The 25227-nt window shown below is 39.2% G+C and overlaps 1 protein-coding gene and 1 non-coding gene across 2 annotated transcripts in view; one reads left to right on the forward strand and one right to left on the reverse strand.

Annotated features, from left to right (window-relative positions):
- Window positions 1–25018, reverse strand: part of ROCK1 (Rho associated coiled-coil containing protein kinase 1) — a 159623-nt gene extending 134605 nt beyond the window's left edge. The window contains exon 1 of the mRNA XM_004702898.3: window positions 24456–25018. Coding sequence (XP_004702955.1) covers window positions 24456–24548 — 93 coding nt within the window. The 5' untranslated portion in view covers window positions 24549–25018. The remainder of the gene's footprint in view (window positions 1–24455) is intronic.
- Window positions 14911–15017, forward strand: LOC115871744. Its single transcript, XR_004047455.1, has one exon. It is a non-coding gene; the product is annotated as a U6 spliceosomal RNA (small nuclear RNA).
- Window positions 25019–25227: the final 209 nt, after the last annotated feature.

A 25227-nucleotide genomic window follows, 5' to 3' on the forward strand; every position in this document is an offset into this window, starting at 1 on the left:
GGGATGTCTTGCAGGAAGTCAGCCTTGCAAACTGAAGCAGGGAACTGCTAAGGCAGCTGCACCTTGGTCCGACCATCAGAAAGCAAGAGACCAAGAACTGGAAAAGCGAGGCTCACTGATCCATTTATCCCCACCCCCTTCAATTAACCCCACGTGTTTATCAGCCAGATTGGCACAATGAACTAACCCAGGGTGTATTGGTGAAAAGAAACAAGAGATAGCCTTAGAGGGAATCAACTGTGGCTGTACCCACTTTCTACTCCAACCTCTTAAAATGAAAAATTATACAAGGGGGTTGGGTCTGCAAAAAGTGTATGGAAAATGTGTATTAATGAAAAACTATGCATGAATTTCAAAACTTTTTTGCACCAAAATAAAATCATACTTTTATAACACTCTTTAAAAGGATCTAGTTTGAGCACTAAAGAGTAAAACATCAGTTTGAAAAGCGCCCGTATCATAGCAACACTAATTCTGCTAAAATAAAATTAAAATTAACATCAAATTTATGGTAATACGCCAGGACCATAGTCTTAGGGACAGCAAGTTCAATTGGGATAACACAGTTTACCAAAACAATGTTCTACATCCTACGGTGAGTAGCAAAGTGGGTCTAGTGAGAAAGTTAATGAACAGTTGTCTAAGGTACAACTATTGGTTTTTCTCTGTCCAGAGGAATAAATGTGAAAAAAAAAAAAAAGACATCCGGAAACAATTAGCCTAATGGACTAATGAACTATGTAAACATCAGTCTCCATAACCTGAGACCAAGAGAACTAGATGGTGCTTGGCTACCAGTACCAAATGCTCTGAGAGGATGGCACTAGGTGGTCTTGGGTAGAGTGGGGAAGGGCGGGGGGTGGGGGTGGGGGGTGTCAGAGATGTGGAACAGAACTCAAAAGCAGTAAGAGGCCAAACTTACTGGTCAGAAAGTGACTGGTGGGACACCAAGACTATGGTCCTTGGTCACCCTTTCAGTTCAGAAATTAATTCACCCCTGTGTTAAATAAACCACTCAAAAGAAAAAAAGACAGCATTTACACAAGAAAAAAAGTTCAGAAGGTTAGGAAAGGAGGAGGAATAGAAAACAGGAACCACAAGAGGAAATAAGATAAGTGACAGCACATCGAGAGGATTTGCAATGGATGAGCTGAAGTAAGGTATGTGGTCTAGAGAATTGAATGTAAAATTAATTATCTATTCTGTAAATTTGTCTTCACCAAATTCATAATACGGTTATTGTTGTTGTGTTAGGTGCCAATGAAACCATTCTGACATAGTGACCCAAGCACAACAGAATGAAATGTTGCCAGGTCCTATGCTAGCCTCACAATTGTTACGTTTGAGACCATTCTTGAAGCCATTGTGTCAGTCCATTTTGTCAGGGGCCTTTCTCTTTTTTTGCTGCCCATCCACTTCACCAAGCATTATGTCCTCCTCTAAGGACTGGATTCTCCTGATACATGTTCAAGGTTCATGAGATGAACTTTTGCCATCCTTACCTCCAAGGAGCATTCTGACTTTACTTCTTCCAAGACAATTCTACTTGTTCTATGGTACTTCCAATATTTTTCGCCAGCATCTTAATTCAAATGCAATGATTCTTCTTTGCTGTTCCTTATTTAATGTTCAACTTTCACAATAACAGCCTTGCTTTCTAACACTTTAAAGAGGTCTTGTGCTGATTTACCCAACGCTTTACTGCTGCTTCCATGGACATTGTGGATTTTAGAAAGTCAAAATCCTTGGCAACTTCAATCTGTTCTCCATTTATCATGATGATGTAGTTGTGAGCATTTGAGTCTTCTTTACATACTGAAGGCTACAATCCTTGATCTTCATCAGCAAATGCTTCAAGTCATCCTCACTTTCAGCAAATAAGGTTGTGTTATCTGCACATTTTTCTCCATATAATCCAGCTCCCCTGATTATTTGTTCAGCATACAGACTGGATAAGTATGAAGAGAGAATTCAACCCCAATGCACACCTTTTCCTGATTTTAAACCACCCAGTATCCATTCCCTTGTTCTGTTTACACAACTGCCTCTTGATCCATGTACAGGTTCTGAATGAGCACAATGAAGTGTTGCTCTTGAATTCCCATTCTTCTCAAGGCAATCCAGACTTTGTTATAATCCACACAGTCCAATGTCTTTGCATAATCAATACAACATAAGTAAACATCATTCTGGTATTCTCTGTTTTCAGCCAGGATCCATCTGACATCAATGATATCCTTTGTTCCACATCGTCTTCTGAATCTGGCCTGAACCTCTTATGGCTCCATGCCAATGTACTGTAACCGTTGCTGGATGATCTTCTGTAAAATTTTACTTGCAGGTGATAGAAATGATATTGTTCTATAATTTGAACATTCTGATGGGCCACCTTCCTTTGGAATGGGCACAATTATTAACTACTTTCAGTTAGTGACCAAGTTGCTGTCTTCCAAATTTCTTGGCAAAGACGAGTGAGTGCTTCCAATACTTCATCAGGTTGTTGAAACATTTCAATTGGTGTTCAGTACCATTGTTTCTTGCTCATATGCTACCTCTTGAAATAGTGGAAATGTTGACTAGTTCTTTTTGGTACAGTGATTCTGTGTATTCTTTTCATCTTCTCTTGGTGCTTCATGCATTCCTTAATAATTTGCCCACAGAATCATTCAAGATTGTAACTTGAGGCTTGAATTTTTGTTTTAGGGGGTTTTTTAGTTTAAGATATGATGGGTGTGTTCTCTTTTTTTTGGTTTTCTAAGTCTTTGCACATTTCATTATAATATTTTACTTTGTTTTCTAGAGCTCCCTGTGAAATTTTCTGTTCAGCCCTTTGACTATCATTTCTTCCATTTCCCTTAGCTACTTTACAATTAAGAGTAAATTTCAGAGTCTCTTCTGCTATCCACTGTGATTATTTTGATACATGTTATATAGGATACATACGACCCTCTTGATTATGTGGGGTGCATTTGTTACTCTAGATCGTGAGGTAAAATTATATAGAGCACATATGTCCTTCTGAACTATGTACCACCTTTTAGATTCCTTTAGCATGTAAGATGCTGGAAAATACAGTATCCATAAGAACATAGAATCATTCTGAGGAAAGCAATTTTCAAATAACTCACAAGAATACAAAAACCCAGAAGTATACTTACAAGGCTTATCTCCCAGTAAAAAAAAAAGCAAGAGAGACAAAGGTTTTGCAAAGTCACACCTCCAAGTTGCCTCACCTCATACAATACATCCTGTAAAAACAGTAACCTGCAGCACACGCCCATTTCTCCCCTTGCAAACAGTTACATGGGTCCCCTACTTATAGTCACATGCACTGACAGTGGGAAAGCAGCTGCCCAATAAAGCCCAGAGGAGGAAAATGTAAGTGGATGCCCCACATATGTTCTGCAAGTGATAAAATGGTTAAGTGACCTACCCCAGGAGGAAGAGAGAAGAGTCCAGTCTGCCCCACAGCTCTCATTCTCCTGGGAAGTCTTCCTCATTCTCATATGTGACCTACCTTCATTTTTTTTAAAAAAATCATTTTACTGGGGGCTCGTACAACTCTTATCACAATCCATACATCCATCCATTGTGTCAAGTACATTTGTACATATCCTGTCATCATCATTCTCAAAACATTTGCTTTCAATACTTAAGCCCTTGGTTATCAGCTCATTTTCCCCCTCCCTCCTTGCCACCCCCACCACCCTCATGAACCCTTGATACTTCATAAATTTTTTTTTCATGTCTTACACTGTCCAACGTCTCCCTTCACCCACTTTTCTGCTGTCCATACCCCACGGAGGAGGTCACATGCAGATTCTTGTAATCAGTTCCCCCTTTCTACCCTACCTTCGCTCCACCCTCCTGGTAGGCATCACCTGTCCTGGATTTCCTGTGTTTCCAGTTCCTATCTGTACATCCTTTATCTTTATGATGCTCCTCCTCCAACCCGGCAGTGTGGAATTTCCCTCTTAGTAACTCTCCTGTGCTGATTTCTGCAGAGTCCCTCTGGTATGTGTTACTCAGTCGCCATCTTCCCAAAGTCCCATGACCTACCTTCTATCCAAGGGTGAGCACCTGAGCCACTCTGAACCAATTATTCCTTTTCCTCCAGAGTTCAGAACTTGAGACTCAGGACTTCAAGGCAATGGATGAAACAGAAGTTGCAGTGCTTTGGGCAGTCATCGTTTACAATTGTGACTAACATGAATCTATCTACAATCAGAGAAAATGAAGCTAGCACAATGACAAAAATAAGCGACTAAAGAGAGAGAGCCCTAGTTCCAAGCTGTTATTGAGGATCAAGTGAATGCTTATCCTTAAAGAGATCAGATTCCTCTGAATCCATAAATCTTTTTACCTCAGAAAATTCAAGTTGGATCCTATCACTTAGAACTGAGAGTTCTAACTAAGCCAGGAGAAAGGAAAACAAACAAACAAAATACACTAATACACAGAATTACACTAAACTCTCAAATTCTCATTAGAGATGCTCATACAACAGTTATCATCGAGTTCTAAACTACATGAAATGGATTAGAAATACTGTAAAAGTTTTAAAAAGAAAATAATAACATTATTGTGACTTGATATAAAGATAAAACTAGTGAGGAGGTCATGAGAAAAAAAATCAAGAGAAAGAAAAGTATATGGGACTCCAAGACTGAATATAAGCAAGAGTGGGCAATGACTAAAAAAAGAAGAACCTTTACCTAGAACATCGTCTGTTTTGTGGAATGATAGAATTAAGACTAAATATATAAGTAGACAGAGAGCACATAATGAAAAGCATTCATGTTAGGAAATATAAAGATATAATATGGATTATATTTGCTACTCCTAGGCTCATACACTATTCCAGGAATATTGGGTTGAAATTTGGATTTGGCTTCATGTTCTGTTGCCCCTGTTCCCTAGCCCCTGACAACATGGTGGTTTTTTTCTACTATAAATTTAGCATAAACTTCCTTCACCAGCTCTTTGAGGGGTGGAGGGAAGATTTGGACTTGAGTATGATAGCAGTTAGAAAGAAGAAAATATCAGATAAAGAAGTATGCCAAATAAAGAATCCCATTCATTTTTCTCCCAAGTTTCCAAGTAATAATTTCATCTTCATCTTATGTATAGTATAAAGGCAAAAAAGAAATGGATTTTTTTAAATGGAAATAAACACATAATTAAGTACTATGGACTATGATACATAATTACTTCACTTATCTGTCATAATTAAACCTATTATCACGATTCTAATTTTGCAGTAAACATTCATGTTCAAAGAAGTAAGGTGACTTGTTTAAGATCACAGAATAATTAAAAAAACCACTAGCTTAAGGGGTGGGGACTTGGGTAATAATTTATTTGTTAGCAAAAAAGTACTTTTTCTAGATGACAAATTATGAAAGAACTATAATAATGACAATGATCATATGATGATTCTGTTCACATTTACTACATGCTAGGGATGATGCACTTTGCATGCATGACCATATTTAATTTTTTTTCATATTTAATATTCTTAACAGCCCTGTAAGATAAAGGCTTAAAATTAATTGATGATGGTATGATTATATCCTTAAAAAGTTAAACTTAAAAAAATTTTTTTAATTAAACTTTACCCCAAATTAAATGGCTGGTAGGTGGCTGAGCCAAGTGAATTCAGAAATCAGTTTGTCTATGAATACCTGATTCCTGTGCCATGAGACCAGAAGAAATGGATGCTGCCCTGCTACCATTATAAAAGAGTTTATAAAAGAATCCTGATCAAAATGCAAATAAAATTTTAAGGAAGTAAAATGTTATGATGATAAACACGTATTAGAATTATTAATATAAATTATCTTTTCTTTTCAAAAATGAAAAAAGTATTCATAGCTCTATTTACTAAACAGGACAAGCAGCAACTTTAACATAGTAGTAAGGAGTACTTCTAGTATCTAGTTTGTGGTCTTAGAATATGAGCCCACTGACCGAATTTAGAGCAACCACTTAGAATGACCCCACGAGAAGAACCATTTCCCAGAGAAATGACTGATTCCCAAGTCTCATGCAAAAGTATACTCAACAAGATTGGGCATCATATTATAACAAAAATCAAGGATGTTTTTCAAGGATTATTAGGGTCATATACAGGAATACTTCAGAGATTGTAGGTTCAGTTCCAGACCACCATAATAAAGTGACTTGTACCAATTTTTCCCCAGTGCATATAAAAGCTATGTTTACATGACACTATACCTATTAAGTCTGAAATAGCATTATGAAAAAGTTTAAAATATTTTGAACATTACCAAAATGTGACATATACACAAAGTCAACACGTTATTGAAAAAAATAGCTTGATACGGGGTTGCCACAAACCTCTAATTTATTAAAAATGCAGTATCTATGACACTCAATAAAGCAAGCACAATAAAACTAGGTATGCTTATACAAATAAAGAGGGTGCTCAATTTGTTTAATCTTTGGCTCCCATTAGTCAAACATTGAACAAACTGAGCATCAGAAAAAATGATGAAAATGGACTAAAACACAAACATATTTCTTAAAATGTTTCCATAATACCATTTTTTTAAAGAAGGGGGAGAGAGAGGAGGAAAAGGGAAGGAGGAATAGGCAAAATGAAATTATAGTGGTCAACAGTATTCCTTGTTAAGGAAGGCATGTATATAAGCAATAGACTGTTATCCAAAGAGACCTGAAAGTGAAAAGGTTAAGCACTCACCCACTAACTGATAGGTCAGTAGTAAACCATTAGCGACTGAAGGGAAAAAGGATCTGTTGAACTGCTCCCTAAAGATTTAGAGCCTAGGAAACCCTGTGGGGCAGCTCTACCCTGTCCTATAGGGTTGCTGTATGTCAGCATCAAACTTAAAGGCACACAATGCGAACAACAGTAGCAGCAAAGAGTGGTACCAGTGGACTCTTCTGGCCTATTAATTTCAAGGAAATGAGAGATATCAAAGAGGGACAGGTGAGTAGGAGGAGAATAAATATGGTCAGGGAGAGATTCCCCCAGCTCCTGCACGGCCAAATCAACATGAGTTGGTTATTTCTCTCTGAAACCACAGTCCCTTGCAGGATAGCCCTCTCCATAAAGCTACTTTCCTAAATTGCTCTCTTCCCTTGCCCCTTCAGGCCTAGAGATGGTAGCAGATCCTTTACCCACTGTGTAGGATACTGAGTTATCCCTACTGGTTTCCTTGAGTAATGTCTATGTCTCTTTTCTATACTGCCCTCAAATTACCAAATGTGACTGTGTCATACTTATGACAAGGCTACAAAATACCTTACTCTGAAAAGTAGGCATAAAAAAGAAAGATTGAGGCATTCATCCTGTATTTAATGAGTTGCATTTGCATGGTAAGCAAACAACTCTAGACAAAAGTGAAAGAAGTTCTCTTAAAAGAATTAAAACTCAAGGCATCATCAGAACAAAAAATCTTACCATACTGAATGAGGGGGGAGTGCGGAGTGGAGACCCAAAGCCCATTAGTAGGCCACTGGAGATCCCCTTGCAGAGGGGTCTCGGGGAGGAGATGAGCCAGTCAGGGTGCGATGTAACAACAATGAGAAATACAACTTTCCTCTAATTCCTAAATATTTCCTCCCCGCTCCCACTACCATGACTCGAATTCGACCTTGCAAGTCTGGCTAGACCAGAGGATGTACACTGGTACAGATAGGAACTGAAAATACAGGGAATCCAGGGCGGATGAGCCCTATAGGACCAGTGGTGTGAGTGGCAAAACAGGGAGGGTAAAGGGAGAATGGGTAGGAAAGAGGGAACCGATTACATGGAACTGTGTGTGACCTCCTCCCTGGGGGACAGACAACCGAAAAGTGGGTGAAGGGAGACGTCGGACAGGGCAAGATATGACAAAATACCAATTTATAAACTATCAAGGGCTCATGAGGGAGGGGGGAGCGGGGAGGGAGGGGAAAAATGAGGACCTAATGTCGGGGGTTTAAGTGGAGAGAAAATGTTTTGAGAATGATGTACAACTGCGCTTTACACAATTGATGTGTGTATGGATTGCGATAACAGTTGTATGAGCCCCTAATAAAATGTTTAAAAAAAAGAATTAAAACTCATAAATGTGAAAGAAATGATAGATTTTGAAAGTCATTAGTAATAATTATCACCACTCACAGAAACAGTAGTCAAGAACTCAAATGGCGTATTGCATTGAGCAAACCTGTCACTTTAAGGACTAACCCAAACCTGAGCCAAACCAGGGTACTTGCAGTTGCCTCTTATGCATGTGAAAGCTGGAATAATTAATGAATAAGGAACACTAAAGAAATTTTAATGTCTTTGAATTATGGTTTTGGTGAAGAATATTTAAAGTTCTATAGACTACCAGAAAAACAAGCAAATCTGTCTTGGAGAAAGTACAACCAGAATGATCCTTAGAAGCAAGGATGACAAGACATCTTACACTCTCTGGACATGTTATGAAGAGAAATAAGTCCCCTAGAAAGACATCATGCTTGCTAAACTAGAGGATCAGCAAAAAGAGAGAAAGACCCTTAATGATATGAATTGAGACAGTGGCTGCAACTAAGCACACAGAGATTAAGAATGGTGGGAAGGGTGACGGACGAGGGATGGCTTGCTCTGCTATACATAGGGTCTCTATGAGGCAGCGGCGAATCTATGGCATCTAACAACAACCATGAAATACTTCACTCACAAGGGAATGCAACTGGACAAAGGAGAAGTGAAACTTTCACTCTTTGCAGAAAACCCTAAAGACTATTTGCAGAAACTTCCACTATTTGTAGAAAACCCCAGACTCCACAAAAAGATTGTTAGAAACAATTGAGGGATTGGTAAGTAGCAGGATATACAATTTAGCAAGTAGAAATCCATTGGATTCCTGCATAGCAGCAAAGAGAGCTCTGAAAAAGACATCAAGAAAACAATATCATTTACAATACTCACAAAAATATTAAATATTTAGAAATAAACCTAACCAAAGAAACAAGACCTGTAAAAAGAAACCTACAGAACATTATTGCAAGAAACCAAGAGACCCACACAAATGGAAGATTATTCTGTGTTCAAGCACAGGAAGATTTAATATTGTGAAAATGTAAATACATAAATACAATGTAATTCTAATCCAAATCCCCACTTTATTCTTTAAATAAATGGAAAAACTAACTACTAACTTCATATGGGGAGGGAAGAGATCTAGGATGAGCAAAGAACCCCTAAGAAGAAAAACAAAGCAGGAAGTTGCACACTTCCCAACCTCAAAACCTATGACATACATAGCCACAGTAATCAAAACAATTTTGTTCTGGTACAATGTTAGATACATAGACCAGTGGAACAGAAAGAGAATCCAGAAATAAATGTACCCACCTACAGGCAAATGATCTTCAACAAAAGGCCAAGTAAATAAATGAATGGGAAAGAGACAACTTCTTCAGAATATCTCAATTGTTTTAAACTTTGCCAAAATATTTTACAGTCAAACAATTCTCATTTCACTGTTACACCTCATGAAATGGATGTACCTGGAAACCATTATGCTGAGTTAAGTTAAAGTCAATCATAAAAAGAGAGTGCAGTGTAGTAACGATGAAATAAGCAATTTTCCTCTAGTTCTTAAATGCTTCCTCCACCCCACTACCATGATCCCAATTCTACCTTACATATCTGGCTGGTCCAGAGAATGTACACTGGCACAGATAGGAACTGGAAATACAGGGAATCCAGGACAGATGAACCCTTCAGGACCAGTGGAGAGAGTGGCGATAGTGGGAAGGTGAGGGAGAAAGGGGGAACAGATGGCCTCCTCCCTGGGGGACGGACAGTGGAGAAGTTGGTGAGGGAGACGTTGGATGGGGGAAGATATGATAAAATAATAATAATTTATAAATTATCAAGGGGGAGGGGGGAGGGGGGCATGGGGGGGGGAATGAGCTGACACCAAGGGCTTAAGTGGAAAGCGGGTGTTGTGAGAATGATGAAGTCAACATATGTACTAATGTGCTGGACACAAATGACGTATGTACGGTTTGTGATGAGTTGTACGAGCCCCTAATAAAATGATTGTTTAATTTTTTTTTAAAAAGAGAAATATTGTATGAGGCCACTACTATAATGATAAACATCATGATAATGGCATGCATCTTTCCTCAAGTCATGTAATCTTCTAATCCAGTTTCCCAAGCAATGAGATGATGTGCCTACCTAATGCTCATGATCCTCATTATGACCCCCTTATTTGTACATCCTAAAAACTACTACAGAGGAGGCCTCACCTCAGCTGGGATCAGTTTCTCATGTTGGGGGAAGAGGGACAAAGTCAATCCATTTCTGCCATTTACATAGCATTGATCCACAGCCACCCCAAATCAACAGATACTCCCATACAAGGATGCTCAGTAAATTTTAAAGGAAATTCAAGTCCAGATGTGGGGGTGAGGAGATATGTCTGTTTCAGAGAGGATGGTTTCACTTCTGTTGGAGAGTAAAGCAGGTAAGACATCTGCCATTCAGAAAAACACGTAATATTAGTTATACGGATGCCCCCCACCCTGCCCACTCCACCCAATGCAGAGTCTGTCCCATTATATTCCTAATCAAGCACTTATCAATCCAGTGTCTCTCTACCTCTTGGTGGCACAGACCATGTGCTATCAGGACTTTAGACTCTGTCCTTTCAAGGTCCCCAACATCTTTCATAGGCCACATCAGAAGGATCCGATTAGAAACTCACTAAGCAAACTGGATTTTACCTTAAACAAACCTGTAACAGACTGTTGTTAGGTGCCATATTGTTGATTCTGACCCATAGCAATCGTATGCACAACAGAATGAAACACTGCTCAGCCCTTCTTAAACTTAAGGCTGAAACACCCTAAAGTGAGAAGAAACAGACGATTACCCAAGTTATGAATCTAGAAGTCACTGGACTTTAGTTCAAATTTCTTGCTTTGAGGGTACCTGATAATTGGTGACTTAAGACTATCATATACTTGTTATTTTCATACTCCTTGCTTTTTTAATGATGTCTTAGTCCAGCAAGCATAATTCTGCCTTTATGAATGAGCATTATTGAAAGCTTTGCCCTATCTTCAACACTCATTGTTTGCATAGTATCCAGTTACTTAAGCTTTTAATCTGTACAACAATCTATGTACTTTAGTCTAAAAAGCTGTCCTATATATGTGTACTTTCCATTTTTAAATGGTATTTTAAATTCTATACCATTGGCTACACTAATGATACTATCAATAGAATTACCAAACGCCTCATAGGGATGATTTATAACTTTCCCCAAAAAAAGGATAATGATGTCTCTAAAGTGGATCAGGAATATACATAAGCCATAGATATATAAATGGATTTTGAGCTCACACTGGATCACATCTCTAATCTAGGAACATTTAGTTCTTATGATGTGGTCCTACTCAATACTTGCCCTCATGAAGAGATCACTGAATATATGGGTGCAAAATATGGTGAAGAAAGCAAATGGTCCCTGGCTATTACGAAGAACAGCACCTGGAGTCTTAAAAGCTTGTCTTAACACAAAAAGCCATTTAAGTGAGGTGTCAGCCAAATCCATACAGAAAAAAGCACACCAACCTATATGACCCAAAGACTGTAAATAATAAAATACAAGATGGGAGAGAGAAAGGAATTAGAGCTTGAATTCTGAACACCAGAACTACAAAGGGCTATAGATGACAGCAAAAGTCCAAATTCCATTTGCTGGGTACCCAAGTGGATTATCCATAAAGTTTTCAGAGGCTAATTCCTCGGAAGTAAACAGCCTATCCTTTCTTCATAGGATTGAAGGAAGACTTATTAACAACCTGTGATATGCAGGTGCTACAACCTTACGCCCTGAAAGTTAAGGTGGATTTCAAGCACTTGCTGATGAAGACCTAAGATTACAGCCTTCAGTATGGATAACAGCTCAATGTAAAGAAAACTAAAATCCTCGCAACTGGACCAATAGGTAGCAACATCATAAATGGAGAAAAGATTGAGGTTATCAAGGATTTTGTCTTGCTTGGATCTACAACCAAAGCTCCCGGAAGCAGCAGCAGTCAAGAGATCAAATGACATTGTGTAAATCTACAAGACATCTTTAAAGTGTTGAAGAACAAGGATGTTACTTTGAGGACTAAGGTGTGCATGACCCAAAACTGCAAACTCACATCTATCAAGTCAATCGTGACTCATCGCTACCCTCTAAGGACAGAGTAGATGGAACTGCGCTGGTGAGTTTCTGAGGCTATAAATCTTTACAAAAAGCCTCATTATTCTCCCTCAGAGCAACTGGTGGTTTCAAACTGCTAAGCCTCCAGATGATTCCCTCTATTGACCAGGTAAGTGAATAGCCTTGCTATCGGGCGCAGAGCATTGTAAAGTGGATTAATACATATAGGTAGTTAGGTTAAATTTTAACATGTTATCATTTGTTCTTCCTTTTGACCCATTTTAAATTTGTTCTAGTTTTTCTTTTCTTCTTTCTTTGCACTTGAGGTTTTTCTCTGTTTTATTAATGTTGGGTTTTTGTCATGGTTTTCTTTATATAAAATCCAGGATTGATAAATAAATCTACAGAGAAAGTAACTGGATTAATAAATTTCTTAGAGTTATGGTAGAGGAGGTAAGGTGGAAATAGATGGGAAGCTAATAATAATAGTACAAGAATGAAGAAAATGCTCTAAAATTGATTGTGGTGATGATTAATTACACAACTCTTTTTAATATGTTTAAACCAGTGACTTGTATGATATGTGAATTTTTGTTTGTTTTGGGAGTTTTTTTCCCAACAGTTTTATTGGCACATAATCTACATATCATAGAACTGAATAGTTCAATCATTCAAACATATGAAGGAGGGAATTGTACAATCATCACCACATCCATCCTAGAGCATTCCCCTCCCCCCTATGGTTGGTTCGCCCCCAAAAAGAGCAATGCAATCATGATCAGCTCCAGTGTTCCCTCCCACCTCTATCAATAAAACTGTAAGAGTTTTTTTTTTTTTAAGGAATTAGCTAATTCAGGCAAAGATCATCAACGGAGGGAAAAATTGGATGAGAGGCTAATAAAGAATTTTACAAAAGATCTGTCACAGGCTGTTACCACCAGAACACACTGCTTAGCATCACCTAGAGTGTCCAGCCAGCCATTATGTGCCGTCTCACATAGGGTTGATCTATGAAGTATGCCTGACCAAAAATTTGAAATAATGAAGTCAAGCTTTTAGATTCAGCTGCTAGTTTACAAGAAATGTGGAGGATTTAGAAACAAGTTCAGGTATGCCACAAGGAAACAAACCAATATCCAGAATGTGAAATCACCGTATAGTACTACTGACGAGAACATGGGGTGCAAGGCAAGTGTGTAGAGAAAAAAGAGCTTACTCTTAAAAAGAGTTAAAAAGAGATTTTAACGATCTAATAAACAAAAGCTACATGTAGAGTCTGAAAGAGTCCAGATTCTAAGAAACCATAAAAAAAGGCAGTGTCTTAAGCATGGGGAAACAAGACTATACACTGGGAATTCATGATACTCAGGAGTTTTAATTTCATTAGGCATGGCAATTTCCACTGTGGTTAGTTAAGAAAATGACTTTAAAAAAATAAAAAGATGTTTACTGATGTCTTAAAGTTAAAATATTTTGGCAAAGTGGAAAACAATTGAAACATTTTGGTAAGAAAAAAGGTGATGTATGTAACAAGTGTGATAAAAATTTTAAACTGCATAATCTGGGTAATATAAGTTCATTATACTTTTTCCTCCTACTTCTTTTGTGTATGTTTAAAGTTTTGCATTAAAATATTTTAATTCCATTGCTTTCAAGTTGATTCTGTCTCATTGCTACCCTATAGAGCAGAGTAGAACTGCCCCATTAGGTTTCCAAGGCTGCAGTCTCTACAGTAGCACAATTTCACACATTTCTCCCATGGAACAACTATTGGGTCCAAACAGCCAATTTTCAGTTAGCAGCTAAGCACTGAACCATTGAGCCACCAGGGTTTTGTTCTATCCTCTAGCCCCACACCAACCCACGTCCCTTCCACTATCAACAATAGAGCTCAAGCTTGAGTGTGCCTAAGAATCCACTCGTATGCAAAATCCTAGGACTCATCCCCCCAAAATTCTGGTTTTGTTTGTTTAGGCACGGACCCAGATTCCATTTTTAACGAGGTCTTCAAGTGAAATCTGAAACAATCTACAGACTCCTTCCTATCTGAACATTATACTTTTAAACAGACTACTTACCATAGCCTTTATATATATCCCAAATCTTAATGGGAAGGCATGATCGAACTCTTACCTCCCCTTTGAATTTTACTCCCTAAGTATCTGTTCATAAATAATCCCCAAGTCTATAAATCACGTGAAAGCAGGGATCCCATGTTTGTTTTCACTCACTATGGGGTCCCTCAGTACCTAGCAACAGTAAGTACATACCAAGTAGATATTAACTGAATGAATGAAAGCCAGGAGAAAAAAGAAGAGTTGACTATGGTCCACTGTTAAGACACTGGGTCTAGAAAATGATCTGAGATAAATTTTCAATACAGGAAGTAAGGATGGATCAATAAGAGGGGCACAGGTTAGTCTACTTTTTAAAAGGATACAAATGTAACACAAAGTTCTCATCTCTATGAAACATCAGACTTTAGGCATCAATATGAGCATCTAACTTCCTACTATTGTTTAGGAAACATAAAAATATTTCCTAAAAATATAAAAATGTTAAGAAATTTTTTTTAATGTACTTTATATTTCACAATCTCAGTCACAACATGTTACATTAGAGAAGCTGTGTACATTTAAGTGTGTATATACAAACCAATAAAGGAGCACTGGTGATGCTGTGGGTTAAGCATTGGGCTGCTAACTATAAGATCAGCGATTCAGTGCTCGCTTCGGCAGCACATATACTAAAATTGGAACAATACAGAGAAGATTAGCGTGGCCCCTGCGCAAGGATGACACGCAAATTCGTGAAGCGTTCCATATTTTTGTTTTAAATCGTAAAAAAAAGTTAAAAAAAAAAAAAGATCAGCGATTCAAATTCACAAGCCATTCCATAGTCGGATCCTATAGAGATTTACATTTTCAGAAGTTCTATGCAGCAGTTATACTCTCACCAATGAAATAATCACTACGAATCAAAATGAACTCAGTAGCAGTGGGATGAGTCAGTACCTTAACTCGAGCTTTCTGTCATTGTTCAAAAGAACAAATCTCTGCAGTTTTGAAAATAATCAACAATTTAGAATAAGTACCAGATAGAACAACTAAAAATTCGTTTAGGACGATCTTTCCAAACAATATAGAACTATTTCTAAAACAGCAGTTACTAAATACAGCTCTTAATCTGACATTTCTGCCCCAGTACCATTTAACTTTAATTGTTAATTAAAAAAATTTTTTTAGTGTTTTATTGAAGTATAATAAAGACTCAGAATGTTTAGAAATGCAAAGACCATCATCAATTATCTGGTCCAAATCACTCTTCATTCTATTAAGTGGGGAAATGAAACCCAGATATGGAAAAATGTTTTCTTACTTGGTCACACAGCAAGCAAAACCAGTCTATATATACCAGTCCTCTGAATTTCTAGTCCAGTGTTCTTTTCATAAACCATGCTAGGAGCAGATGTATTTCTTAAATACTGTCCACAGTGAAATACAGTACTATTTGTTCGACTTCTTTAGATAGATAGATAGATAGATAGATAGATAGACAGACAGATAGATAGATAGGCATGGTATCGATCATTATGATCTACACTTAAACTAAATGGATGTACTCCTTATTTAGTAAGGATAAAGATGGGCAAGTAAGATTTTTGGACTATCTTCAGGAACTGAAATTCATCTATGTAATATTTCCTGATATGTGGGTTTTTCTCAAATTTATTTATTTTTCATCTTATTTTCTTTTCCTTTTTTATATTAAAAAAGGGGCTCTTACAGCTCTTTTTTTTTAAATCATTTTATTGGGGACTTTTATTGGGGGCTCTTACAGCTCTTTTTTAAAAATCATTTTATTGGGGGCTCATACAACTCTTATCACAATCCATACATACATCAATTGTGTCAAGCACATCTGTACATTTGTTGCCCTCATCATTCTCAAAACATTTGCTCTCTACTTAAGCCCCTGGCATCAGCTCCTCATTTCCCCCCACACTCCCTGCTCCCCACTCCCTCATGAGCCCTTGATAATTTATAAATTATTATTTTGTCATATCTTACACTGTCTGACGTCTCCCTTCACCCACTTTTCTGTTGTCTGTCCCCCAGGGAGAAGGTTATATGTAGATCCCTGTAATCGGTTCCCCCTTTACACCCACCCTCAAATTTATTATAGTCAGATATATACAACATCGAAACTTCTAATCATGAAATAAGCCCAAATTGTAAAATTATTCAGTCTAATCTACAACTGGGAATTTACTCTTTGTTCATTATAAAATTTTATATGTGGTTCCTTCTTCTGGATTAAAAACATTTTTGACTCAAGGGATTAATGAATGGCCCGATTCATGTCTCAGCTGTTATTCTGAGCCACTTCTCTATACACCCACAGGATCCTTGCAGTGCAAGAGGGCCTATTCACAACACACATACTGAAAGTATAAAAGATATACACAAAAAGGGAGCAAGATAACGGGATCTCCACAAGATACACAGAGCTCCCAATTGCCTCTCATATCAACGTAAACGCTTGGCACAAAGTATGTATTTTATACATTGGGGCTAAATGAATAAACAGTCTCCAAAAATCCCTACAAAAATCTACTACATCTCATCTAGGTGACTCCATCTTCCATTACAAGTGGATCTGAAGCTTAGATACTTCAATAAAGCAAAAGTAGACTAGGAATTTATGGGCAGAGCTCAAGGTACCATATAAATTACTGTGCACTTAGAAAAGACAACATGCATCAATTTCCAGCTCAAACACAGAGGCTATCATATAATCATAAAACTCAAACTCACTGCCATCAAGCTGATGTCAACTCATCATGTAACAGGAATACTATAATACAACAATAATTGTTATTAGGTGTTGTCGAGTCAGTTCTGACTCATAGCAACCTCATGCTGCCTGCTTCTGAGCCACCCTCACAATCAGTGTTGTGTTTATGAGCCATTGTTGCTGCCAATATGTCAATCTATCTCCTTGAGGTTCCTTGTTTTCACTGATGCTCTGCATCACCAGTAACAACATAATAGTTACCAATTATGAAAGTTACTAAACACCAAATACTGTGATACTTGCTTTACTTCTATAGTTTCAATTAATCTTAACAATTTATCTAATATTATTATCCTTCCATTTGCCTGGAGATGTATCCAACTTTAAGAGGTTAAAATAATTCACTTAAAACCATCCAGCATCAAAGAACTAAAAATCAGATCAGTGGGTGCCCACCTTCCCGATACGATCACTGAAGACAAGCGAGTGCATAAGCAAAGGCGGTGAAGAAAGCTGATGGTGCCAGGCTATCAAAAGATATAGCGCCTGGGGTCTTAAAGGCTTGAAGATAAACAAGCGGCCAACTGGCTCAGAAGCAACAAAGCCCATATGGAAGAAGCACAACAGCATGTGTGGCCATGAGTTGTCGAAGGGATCAGGTATCAAGCATCCAAGAACAAAAAATCATATCATTGTGAAGGTGGGTGAGTGCAGAGTGGAGACTCAAAGCCCATCGGTGGGCAACTGAACACCCCCTTACTGAGGGGTGGTGGGGAGGAGACGAGCCAATCAGGGTGCAGGGTAGCAACGATGAAACATATAACTTTCCTCTAGTTCTTTAATGCTTCCTTCTTTAATGCTTCCTCCCCCCCACTATCATGATCCCAATTCTACCTTACAAATCTGGCTGGACCGGAGGATGTACATTGGTGCAGATAGCAACTGGAAACACAGGGAATCCAGTATAGATGACCCCTTCAGGATCAGTGGTGAGAGGAGCGATGCCTGGAGGGAGAAGGGAATGTGGGGTAGAAAGAGGGAACCAATTACAAGAATCTAAGTATTGCCTCCTCCCTGGGGGATGGACAGCAGAGAAGAGGGCAGAGGGAAACATCGGACTGGGTAACATGACAATACTATAATGTTTTATGAATTATGAAGGGTTCATGAGGGAGGGTGGAGTGGAGAGGGAGAGGGAAAAAGCAACTGATATTAGAGGCTAGAGTGGGAGGCAAATATTTTCAGAATGATGAGGGCAACAAATGTGCATATGTGCTTGACACAATGGATGTATGTATGGATTTTGATGATAACTGTACGAGCCCCCAATAAAATAATTTTTTAAAAAAACCCATCCAGCAAACACATGGCAAAGCCCAGCATTGAGCCTTTTAGATTCTAACACAGAGATTTGCTAAATAAATTAGAATAGTAATTTATTTTTCAAAGAAAAAAATCTTATACCATGTTAACATCAACATAGTCTGGTCCAAACTAACCAGATATACAGCTGATATTGGTAACATCTATTAATTTTTTTAAAATTATGAAGACTGGCAGGCATACAGCTTCAGATCCCAAAGATTTCCCAGCCTCTGATCCTATCATTCCATGAACAATAACATAACTAACTCCAAATGTGATCAATTCAACTAGCAGGGAGTATACAGGGATTATACAGCATCATACAAATTTGGGATGACAAACAAAAATATGTCGTAATAATCCAAGAGCAAAGTGGTGCATGTATGACTTAAGATGGTCAAAGTTAACGTTCACAATTAAAATTCTGATTGAGTGACAGGATAATAGTGGTCCTAGTGACAAAACAGGTTTATGTACTCATATATGGGAGAAAGCTCTTCTTGTAACACGAACAATTTGTATCACAATGTAAGTAGAAATGCTTAGTAGGCATTCATATATTTAGGATTTAAAATCAGATAAAAATCTAAAAATACAGATTTAAATAGAGATAATAGTAATTGAAAAATTAAGAATAGAACAACAGAACAGAAAATGAACAAAAAAGAGAAGTCAGCAATGAAGAGGGAAAAGGAAACCCAGGAAAGTGAACGTAAAGAAAGAAAATCTTAAAAACAAATACCAGAGAATGTGTGCATAAGTAAGTGTGGTGAAGAAGGCTGATGGTGCCCGGCTATCGAGACCTATAGCGTCTGGGGACTTAAAGGCTTGAAAGTAAACAAGCGGCCATCTAGCCCAGAAGCAACAAAGCCCACATGGAAGCAGCACACCAACATGTGTGATCATGAAGGGCCAAAGGGACCAGCCTTTAAACACCAAAGGCAGGGAGAAAAGTCATATCCTTGTCAATGAGGGTGGTGCGCGATGGAGACCCAATGTCCATCTCCAGACAACTGGACATACCTTGCAGAGGGGTAGTGGGGAGATGAGTCACTTAGGGTACAGTATAGCAACAATGAAGCTCACAATCTTCCTCTAGTTCTTAAACGCTTCCTCCCCCCAACTACCAGGACCCCAGTTTCGCCTTGCAGACCTGGTTAGACCAGATGATGCACAGCGGTACAGAGGGGAATTGGAAGCGCAGGGAATGTAGGACGGAAGAAACTCTCAGGACCGGGGGTGAAGGGGGCGATATCAGGAGGGAAAGGGGAGGTAGTAAGGGGGAATGGATCACAGGGAGCCACATATGGCCTCCTCTCTGGGGGACGGGCAGCAGCGGGGTGGGTGAAGGGAGGCGCCGGACAGTGTAATGTAAGATACAAAAATAATTTATAAATTATTAAGGGTGCATGGGGGAAAGGGAAGGGGAGGGGGGGAAAATTAAAAAAAAAAGGAAAATGAGCGGACTCCGGGAACCCAAGAGGCAAGAAAATTTTGGGAATGATGAGGGCAACAAATGTATAGATGTGCTTTACACAATTGATCTATGTATTGTTACGAATTGTATGAGCCCCAATAAATTGATTAAAAAAATAAAAAATAAATAAATAAATAAATAAAAAACAAATACCAGAAACCTCATTTACATTTACCTTCCAGACTCTAAAAACCTAATAGTAAATGGAACAAAAATGTACAAAGGGGATGATGGCAAAATGCATTAGACATTTTCCCACGAATACTGGCTCTCCTCTCTCCCTAAAGTGGGTGATGGTGACACCTCCACCCGCTAGATGCAACCTGGAAAGAAAGGTCATGCTCTTGGTGAACTGTCAGGCTGAAAGGCAGTATACTAAACATGCTGCAGGCAAGATAGCTGTGTTTTCATGACATGCACTTCGAGATAAATACATCCCTAACTTCAAGATACTTCAAGATACATCTCTAACGTCAAGATCCCTAACTTCAAAAAACTTCAAGATAAATACATCCCTAATCCTTCCACCCACGTGTTTTTTAATTTTTTAATATATTTAATTTATTAATATATGCATTTCCCCCAGGAAAATTTAAACTTAATTACTTAATTATTCCATTTTCAGAGGCATCCAAACCTATTGAGAAATCGTTATCAGCCCTAGATACAGTAAATTTCAGGTCAGAAAACTGGAAAAAGGAAAATAGTTCTTGATAATCTTATAAACTTTAAAATGAACAACTAGAAAGACTCTAAATTACAAAAAAAACAATATTGAGTAATTAAAATTATCTAGAAAAAAATATCAGTATTATCTTAGTATTTGGAGAATTTTTGCAGTTGTTTAAGAAGAAAAAGAGACTGACTTATAGGCTTCTTTAAATTAGAAAAGGTTAGGCAGCCACTTCCCATTTAACAAGGTTTCTTCCAGCTGCATAATTTTATAACTAATTTAATAGCTCTGGTGGTAGAATGGTTACACATTGATCTGCTAACTGCAAGGTCCATAGTTCCAAACCACCAGCCTCTCCATGGGATCCAGATGAAACTTTCTACTCCCGTAAAGTAACAGTCTTGGAAACACACAGGGGCAGTTCTACTCTGCCCTATGGGGTTGCTATGAGTTGGAACTGACTCAATGGTAGTGAGTTCTGTTTTGAGATAACATTTATCATAGGGATATGTGAGTGGTGCAGTAAAGTGCTCAACTAAAAGAGAAAAGGTTGTCAGTTCAAACCCATCCAGAGATGCTCCTGAAGGTAGGCCTGCCAATCTGCTTCCAAAAAGTCCCAGACTTTGAAACTCTATAGAGCACTTCTACTGTGCAAGCATGGGGTAGTCATGAGTCAGAATCAACTCCACAGTAACTAACAATATTTATCATTAGTACCACAGCAAAAGATACATTTTATGGTAAAGTGGTTTAAAAAGACATTTGTAGGAAAAGTGTTCTGAAACCAAAAGGATTGGGAATTTCCATTTCTGAAGGGTAGATTTAGTCCAGGGCCAAACCAAAACCTACTGTCACCGAGAGAATAATCCAACTCACAGTGACCCTACAGGACAGATAAAACTGCTCCACTGGTTTTTCCAGACTGTAAATCTTTAAGGGAGCAGATTGCCTGACCTTTTTGCTGATGTTTTTGAATTGTGGACCTTTCGATCAGCAATCCAGAGTTTAACCTACTGTGCCACTAGGGCTCCTTCTAGTTTGGAAGTGAGAATAACTGTATCTTATTTTTTGAGATTCCATAAACTATCTAGAGCTAGAGTAATGCACATGTCACGTAAGTACTCAACAACTGTCAAATAAATGAACCAAGGCCAAACCACCAGAGAGAAAGGCACCCAAGGTGAAAGTGATATTGTCCCTCCAATAAATAGGGATGTACACATTCCAAACAGAGACTTTCAAAGCAGACTGAAAAAGGTGAAGATGTCTGACAGGTAATCCTGAACAGTAGAAGAGAATGAATGAATGCTCAATTTGTGCTCAAGGTAAAGCATAAAATGTGCTGAGAAAATACTGAAGATGGGTAGTATTAAAAAAATCCTAGAAAGATTTTTTAAAAATCAAGTTCAGATTGGTACAGAAATAAAATTTAAATAACAGCTATTAAATAAGCAATTGTGGAGCTAAGTAGAAAGACCCACGGTGCCAAGACGGTGATAACCTGGCTGACCTCACTCCGAATGGCCTTCAGGTTTCCTCCTCCTTGAATCTCTTTCACCCTGTTTTCTCTATACAGTTTCTCCCTTTATCACTAAATCCTTTTTGTTTTGGCTTTTATTAAATACTTTTATTGGGGGCTCTTACAGCTCATCACAATTCATACATTCATCCATTGTGTCAAGCACATTTGTACATAGGTTGCCATCATCATTTTCAGAGCATTTTCTTTCCACTTGAACCCTTGATATCATTTTTCCCTCCCTCCAGCACCCTCCCCTTCATGAACCCTTGATAAATTAGATTTTCATATCTTATATCACCCTCTGACTCCCTTCAGCCACTTTTCCGTTGTTCGTCCACCAACTAAATCCTTCTCACTTTGCGCTTTTGTGGCAAATTATTTTCAAACTTCATCTTTAAGCTTGCTCTCATATCTCCAAGTCTATACAATAAATGCTCCGTTCTGTCATGGCTGTTCAGTATCTCCTCAAATACACATGTACACACAATGTATCGAATTTATCAATAAACCTATTCTTCCTCATCAATTTTCAATCCAATCTTTGCTCTTTTTGCCCCCTTTCATCATTCTCCCTACAATCCAGGCTCAACTCGTTAGAATCACCGGGTCAATTCCCTCTCTCATTGGTTCTCCCATCCTGTCCCCGCCCCCGCCCTCCTCCAAGCCCTGCTAACTTCGTCTGGGTCAATCAATTCTTCCTTCCCCACTCTCAGGCCTTAATTTTGGACTTCCATCATTTCTGAACAATTATAAAAATTTAAATTCCCCTATCTCATCTTTTTCCACACTAACTCATCCTGTTCACAACCACCAGGTTCACCTTCTCCACACACCATGGCAGTCTAGTTCACAAACACATAAGGGATGTCACATACCTAAGAAAACAACCTCCTTACTCTAGTAATCAAATGCTCCACAATCAAATCACAATAACGTCCTTCCAAATTTATTGTCTTCTGTTCTCCTAAATCCTGTTATGGCCAGTCATATCTCCACCCCTTTATTAATGTTATCCTCCTTTTCTTCAAGCCTATCCAGCCTTCATCAGAAAACAAACTCCAGCTCTCTCAATTCAGTGATTTCTTCTTTCCAAGTGCACATATTACCTATGCCAATTGCTTGGAACGTGTCACTTATTTCTTAATCTGTCAAGTGTTTTGTTTTGTTCTGGTGCATTTGTGTGGGACTCAGTTTTGTTTTCCTAAATAGATTATAAATTTATGAGGAAGAACCCATGACTTTATTTCCTTGTATCCTCCACACCTCAAAAAATATTTGTTGAGGTTCCTAGCAAGCGGTTAGAAGACATCCAAATCAAACAAAAACAAACCAAAAAAACCCCAAGTACTAAACCCTGTAGTTGGGTGCTGCTTCGTGGAATAGGCAATGATACATGAAAATAGAAGAGAAAGAGACTTCTTAAAAGTTATAACAACCCTTGTTACAAAGTTGTGTTCCAATTCCTTCCACTTCTTTCATTTAATAAAATATTGTAGACTGTATAGTAAGCATCAACCTTCCTTTTTGCTTCTCAATATGAAGCACATCAACAACGCCTAACCCAGTGCACTCTTATTTCAGCCAAGAATGCTTAATGTAGGAAGTTTAGGGGAGAAATCTTCTCATTTCAAAAGGTATAGGAGCACTGAGCTTAGAGTAGCTAAAATGAATACTAATTTTAATCAAGATGAAGTTTTTAAATGGCTTATTTCCATGAACAGCATTATCTTGTTCCTTTAATCAGAATCGCAATATTGTATATTTTGAACAGAAATTCTCTGAAATTTAACCTTAGTGTGTGTGCTTTTGTTTAGACTAAAATAGAATTATAATAAACCTTTCAGTTGTTCAGTAAAGTGTGGCTTTGTAATCAACAGCATAAAACTGTAATGCCCTGTGATCAGTAACTTTGGGCTTTTACACTTAATAGTTGAGCAGAGTTCCTTCAGACTCATGTCATTATGGTATTTTGGCTCAAAAACCACTTCCTCAATATCAATTCTCCATTGCGACTTCCAAGTCTAAAATCTCAACCCTTAGGAGCTGTAAATGGAAAGGCGTCTCTCCTAGGTTAACTGTCAAATCGATCCGAAAGTCTATGACTACGTCCGCTCTCCAATACAATGCACAGTGACGTGATCACTTTGTGATAAAACCCCTGCAGCAGCAGTTTATAAGTGTCGTTTGTGTACCGAGGGGCTGAGTCACAGCCAAAAGTTCGAGGAATAGTTAAGACGGAGCTAGTCAAAGGCGACACTGAGCCACGCCACGCGACCTGGCTGGTACTCCGAGATCGGTCGGAAAACAGAAATCTGGTGCTTTCTGGGGCGACCAGGCACACCTGAAACTTTCGGTGCGGCTCACTAGATTGAAAGCAAGAGGAAGACAATTGCACCTGAAGCCTGAACCAGTAAGAGAGCAAGTGCCACTCACCAGCAGACAATCCGAATTCACTTCCGATTTGGGATCCCGCAGCAGGTTGTCGATTTTTTCAAACCGAGTCTCAAAACTGTCCCCAGTCGACATGTTGCCGCTACTGTGACAATACCTTGTACCAGCAGCACCAGCAGCGGAAAGCAATTTCAACCAACTTCCTCCGCGGTGGGTTCGCAGCCGCCGGGCGGAGGAGCCGGAACCTCAGGGTCACCAGGTGCGCCCGGTTCCCCCTCCTCCCTCCCCTCACTGAGGGGATCTCCACTCTCCAGACCCCGGGCCGGGGGCAACGGCGACCCACAGCCGCTCGGACGCCCAAAGTCGCATCCCACCCGGCAGCTCCTCGCGACAGCCGACAGCGCCGTCGCCACCAGCCGCGTCGCTCCGGCGAGGTGCTTCAGGCTAGCGGGCCCCGGCAGCCTTCGCCATGGAGGGTTCCCCGTCCCGGGAAGACTAGGAGACCGGAGAGAACGAGACGCGGGGTGGAGACTCCCTCTGGGCAGCAGGGAGGGAGAAGAGGAGAGGGAGAAGCGAAGGGCGGGTGAGGAGCTGTGCCAGCTGCCGCCGCCGCCGCCGCCGCCGCTTGGGCCACCCGCCGGGCCCGCTCCGCTCTGAGGCGCGGCAAGCACTCTAGCTCCGCATCCCCAGCTCTACTGGGCCCGGCCCGACGTCCCGATCCGCCTCGGCCGAGCGGTGGTCCCCGTGGGACAGTCGGACTCTCCTATTTTGTCCCGTGGTGGCTGAGGCTGCTGCTGCGGTGTCCGGCGGGGCA

This window comes from Echinops telfairi, unplaced genomic scaffold (assembly GCF_000313985.2).
Source record: "Echinops telfairi isolate 266 unplaced genomic scaffold, ASM31398v2 ScPeMD7_7400;HRSCAF=8409, whole genome shotgun sequence".
Lineage (NCBI taxonomy): Eukaryota > Metazoa > Chordata > Mammalia > Afrosoricida > Tenrecidae > Echinops > Echinops telfairi.